The sequence below is a fragment of the Frankliniella occidentalis genome, unplaced genomic scaffold (genome assembly GCF_000697945.3).
Source record: "Frankliniella occidentalis isolate FOCC.00 unplaced genomic scaffold, Focc_3.1 Scaffold44, whole genome shotgun sequence".
NCBI classification, from domain to species: Eukaryota; Metazoa; Arthropoda; class Insecta; order Thysanoptera; family Thripidae; genus Frankliniella; species Frankliniella occidentalis.
In genome coordinates, this window is record NW_026267174.1 from 1,734,018 (window position 1) to 1,739,387 (window position 5,370).

General features: G+C 65.4%; 1 protein-coding gene across 5 annotated transcripts in view; it reads left to right on the forward strand.

Moving 5' to 3' along the window:
• LOC113207192 (arfGAP with SH3 domain, ANK repeat and PH domain-containing protein) overlaps positions 1-5,370 on the forward strand; it is a 41,734-nt gene that overhangs the window by 19,550 nt on the left and 16,814 nt on the right. For all 5 annotated transcript variants that reach the window (XM_052266923.1, XM_052266926.1, XM_052266927.1 and 2 more), the window contains exon 2: positions 1,973-2,045. In XM_052266923.1, the coding sequence (XP_052122883.1) occupies positions 1,973-2,045 (73 nt within the window). The remainder of the gene's footprint in view (positions 1-1,972; positions 2,046-5,370) is intronic.

Below are 5,370 nucleotides of genomic sequence, written 5' to 3' on the forward strand. Positions count from 1 at the left end.
CTTCCATTTGTACATTACTATTACTATATTCCTTTAACCTTTACATTTGAGAATTTTGGCACACTAACGACTAAAGCTCAGCCACTACGGGCTGCTGCACGTACTCCTACGTTAGTGTGCCGCTGGCCCGGGCGGCCGCGGTTCTCGCGCAGGTGGAGTACCTGTAGAGTACCCCTGCTGAGGCCGCGGGGCTCCGGCCGCGCATCCTGCTGCTGCTGCTGCCGCCGCGCGCTGAGACGAATGGGCCGCCTGGCCCCTCCACGCCCTGCGGGGACATCGGCCCGTGGCTATTGAGGCTCTCGCCGTTGCCGTCTCAATAGCCGTGGTGGATGTGGTGGCGAGGCTTGCCCGGCGGCGGCGGCGGCGTCGTCCCCCCCTGCGGCCGTGGCGGAAGCGAAAATGACGCCGTTTTGCCTTTCAGCCGTTGATGCGCGAAGCGCGAGCTGTACTACTATCCCTTTGACTTCGAGGATGGTCTTTTGAGCTCTGCTCCGGGGCTATCATCCCGCGAGGCGCATCCACCGGAATCCGGAATCCATGCGGGGAAAGAGGGAGATCGACCGCGGCCTGCTTCAGCCTCTGGGAGACACGAGGCTGGTGGTGCGGACGTGGCGAGGATAGCGCGAGCTGCAACCAGCACCTCCAACGAACAGCGGAGGCGAAGCAAGCGCGGGCCGGCGGCGGCCGCTTGAACCGCGGAGGTGCGGTAAACGTATCCTCGACCTGAGAGTAAATGGGCTCGTTCCTTTTCCCTCTCCTCCACCTCCACTCGCTCGGCCCCCCTCGCCGCCATTGTGCTCTGCACTTGCACCTCCGCGGCGCCACGCCCCGCCACGCCCCGCCACGCCGCGATGCCGTCCTTGGAACGGCCTTTACGGTGGGGCGCTGCTGCTGCCGCTGGTGTGCAGCGCTCAGCGTCCTGCACCCTGCTGCACGGAGCAGTGAGCAGCCCGCGGGCCCCTATAGTCGTGCCGTCGGCGGGGCCACCAAGACCAAGGGCCGCCGCCGAGTGAGTCTCCAAACGGTCCGGTCGGGGGTCCGGTCCGCGCGCGGGCGCAGGGAACCACTATTTGTCGGTAATGATGGACAATTTGAACGGGCGGACACGACGGGCCGGCGGCGAGTGCTGAACGGTCCTCCTCTCTCTCTCTCTATCGGGCCCGCCACGCTACGCCACGCCACGCCACGCCACGCCACGCCACGCCACGCCACGCCACGCCACGCCACGCCACGCCACTCCGCGCCTTACGGACGGGCCCGCGGCGGCCCGGGGGATCGGAATGTCGCGTCGGTGCGCCCCGCGCCCGGCCCCGCCCCGCGTCCTTGAGGTGCGCGGAGCCGCGGCGGCGGGCGGCGGTGCGGAGGAGGAGGGCTATGGGAAAGAAAAAGTACCTCGGTGCCGAGGCGCCGGCGCGGCTGCTTGAACCGACGGCCAGGGGCAGTGACTCCTCCCCGTGGGCGTCGACGTCCTGCTGCTGGCGTGGCAAACGATCCCCGCTCAAGTGGATGATCCCCTTGGCTGCTCAGCCCCATTCGCATTCGTGTGCGTGCGTCGCTGGAGTGCGAAGGGTGATGCGGTCGAGTTACATGTCTGCGTGACGTAAGCGCCGTCGCCATGCCCTCCTTTGCGTGCTTGGCTCGTGCCTCACGCTCCTCTTTGCTCGTCGTCGTGCACCTTTGGCCCTTGCTCGCTGCCCTGCCCCTCGCCCCCTTCTCCCCCTCGTCCGTCACCTCTACTCTGCTTATTCGATCTGTTAGCAGCGGTACTCTGACAGGCTCGACTCGGCGGGTCGGGTACGTTTCCATGTGCATCGAGATTCTTGTCGACAACAGTGCCAATGTGTGTGTGTGTGTGTGTTTGGTTAGTCCTCATTCAGTGTGGGGTCTCTCCTTACTAATTAGTGACTGCGCCTGCCTTACAAACAATGACGCGTCTGGATTTTAATTATTTGTTTTGTGTTTTTGTTCGCAGACGCTGGACTACGACCGAGATGGGTTGACGAAAATGAAGAAGGCCATCAAGGCGATCCACAATTCGGGAAACTGTAAGTTTTTGTGTAAACTGTAAAGTTTGCGTGTGTGGCGTGGGCGTCTCCATAAATTTGTCATCGTCATTCTCTCGGTGCAATCAAGTTAGCTCCTCCGAAACTTCCTCGGTGCTCGTATTGATTTTGGGCTCTAAATCCGTACAATAACACACACACGCGCGCGCGCGCGCGAGCGCTGTCGTGCACGACAGGCGAAGGGGATGGGGCCGGAGTTCAATATCGGTCGGGGCCCTCCCGTGCTGTCACTCGCCCCGCCGGCCGGCCGGCCGCACCTAAATAACGAACTCTTTCGTCACTTCCCTTCCCACCCACCGCCGCCGCTTCCTGCCACACGGCGCAAGTTGATGGCGGAAACGCCGCCCGCCGGGTCGCAAGCCGTCCGCCGCCGCCCGGCCCGGGTCGCAAGCCGTCCGCCGCCGCCCGGCCCGACGGACGGTACAGTACATGTAGCACATGTGAGTGAAACGGCAGGTTTGTCCGCGCGGCCCGGCCCGGCCAGATATGGTGGTTGCGGTGCGGATGGACGGGTGACGGCGCCTGGTGGTGGCGCCATGGTGGTGGTTAGTGCCGCGCCGCCGCCGCTGACGAGCAGTGCGCGACTAGATCCTCCTCCTCCTCCTCCCCTCTCGCGCGCCCTGCTCGCTACCCTCTAGAGGCGCGCGGGCGTTACCCGTTCCAGGCACGTCCGCGCGGCGGCACGGTGGGGCCGGGGGCGCCGACCTCACAAACAACAACCCCCCGGGCAGGCCGAGGCAGGCCGAGGTAGTTTGGAGTACCGCGAGGGCGAGGCGAGGTGGCGGCGAGCTCGCGGCTGCCCGGCCCATCCGCGCGGTGCCAAGCTGTGCCTCGCGGCGCCGCACCGCACCGCGGCCGTGGCGCAGCAGGGCGGCAACGGCAGGGGTGGGGCCCGCCGGCCGGAGGAGTCCCATAGCAGAGGGGGCTTAAATTCTTGGGCGATAAAGGGGCAGGATGTACGGTCTCAACACGGCTGCCGCCGTTGGTTTTCTCCCTCCCCCTCCCGCCCCACAACTTTCGTGCCCCGGCCGAGCCGAGCTCCTTGCATCGGAGATAGCAGCATAGCAGGATGATGGGTAGTACAGAGAAGCGCAATACCGAGAGCAATACGTATGTCGATTAGATATCATACAAGTGAAATCTGGCTCTTTGGTGTGTATTTACTTGCACATCGGTCTCGCTCTACCCGCAAGAGTGTTGGTGCCGGAATTCTGTGCAAAATCGCCTCTTTTTGTGACCGGGTGGCGGCCGGTCTTGTTCGGCCACAAAAAATGCGATTTCGCAGAGCTCGATGTACAGTCAAAGGGGTCTTCACCGCGCCGTCCGCCCGACCCAGCAGTCAGCAGCAGCGCCCAAAGCGAATTTGAATGTGTGCCAAATTATCCCGCCGAGGTGGGGCGGTTTGCGGGGTGGTGGTGGTGGGGTGGGCCCGGTCGTGACCCGGCAGTGCCCGCCCCGGGGGGCCCTAGAGCCCCGGCTGGAGCCCCGGCCCGGGCAGCCCCACCCAGCCTCTGTGCGCCGCTTGTGCCCGGCCCGAGGCCCGGCCCGAGGCCCGGCCCATATTGATCGAGACCCGGGACACGCCAACAAGCCTCGCGCCGCTCAAGCCGGCCCGAGTTGGGGGGCCCGGGTTCGAATCCCCGACCCGACCCTGGAGCCCCGCTACCCTCTAGGTTCACGCCCCACCTGACCACGCCCCGCCACTTCAGCTCTAGTCCCTGCCCCCAGGATAGGTAGGCAATATAATCCCACGAATACACCCGTGTATGGTGGGTCGGCATGTACGCCTGCGTGCTATGCAACCCTTTGGCACGGACACACGGATGTGCACATGTTGCCTATGCGACAGGCGCGCGTAGCGCAGCGCAGATGCCGCCCGCTCCCGTTGCATTTTCGAATGGATTTGTTTTGCCTGCCTAGTCGCCTACGCAGCCTGCTCTTGCTCCACGACGAGCCGTCCGCCGCCGGGGTCGGGTCGGGAGGTCGGCCGGGTCAATGCACACGCACACGTGTGTGGTGTGCATGGGGCGACTTGCTTGCCGCGGCCGCCGCCGGGTCGCGGCTGTGTGAATAGGGTGTGATTTTGTAAAGGACAGGTGCGCCGCGCGCGCGGCCGTCGCGCAGTGAAAGCCCGAGCGGCGGCGGCGCTGCAAGCTAAGCGGCGCGGCGCGACCAGATGTAGACGAGATATAGAGAGATGGATAGAGCGATAGAGCACCGCCACCCCGCGGCCGTTGTCTCTTATCCTTTGCCATATAGCCTCCCCCTGCTGCTCCCCCTGCCATGGGCGCGCCGGACCGGCTATGATAAATTGCGTCGCTTGAAGGCGGCTGGCGTGGCTGCTGCTGCGGCTGTGGCTTTTGAAAGGAATGAGAAGAGAACAGTGCCCCGCCTTGTCTCTGTCGTCCCTGTGCGGTCCACCGGCGGAGTGGCAGCCTGCCGCTGCTGCTGTCCCGTCCGCCCGTCCGTCCTCTCTCTGTCCCGCGCCGTCGTTGTCGGCGTCCTCCCTGAGCGCACTGCCGCTGGCCACGCCCCGCCACGCCCCACCGAACCAGCACAAAATGGGATTAGGCGCCATTTGCATTGTAAAACTCTCTAAAGCTTGCAGAAGCACCGAGGCGTGACGTGGCGGCCGTGAAAGGGTTGCGGTGGGTTGGGGGTGGTCCAGATACACATCCCAGGTGGCGTGGGCCGCGGGGCTGGGCCGGGCACGGCTGGGCCTTGGCCCCCAGACCCACATACTACTACTTTGGGGAGAGGAGGCGATGGCGCGCTGTGTATACAAAGTTGCCGAGTGCTTATGTTCGCCTCTCCCCCCCCCCCTCCCACTCGAGCCGCCCCTCGAGACTGTAGCCCGGGCGAGCAGGCGCCGCCTATAGAAGCACCCTGCCCGGGTGCTCCTCGCCGATCAGCATCAGCCCACAAGGGCGCTCATCGCTCATCGTCAGCGAATGGCACGGTCGGGTTGGTCGGGGCCGGGCTGGCCCGGGAGCTCAGCAGCTCGGGGGAAGGAGCTCACTCTCTCTCTCTCTCCCTCTCTATCTTTCTCGGCTCCTCGCCACGGCTATGCCGCCGCGGCCCGCGAGGGGGCCCCGCGATGCGCCCCTCATGGTCGCCGTGCCCATGCCGCGGTGGCCGCCGCTGCCGCCGCCACGCCCCCGGTGGTCGCTGCCGCCGCTGCCGCCATCCCGTCTCCTTTCCGCCGCGTTGCTCGCCTCTCTTCGGAATGGAATGTCGACGGGTTCGCTCCGGCCGGCTTTGCACATCGATGAGTAGAGGCGCTCTGGGCTGGAGCCCCGGGGCGGGG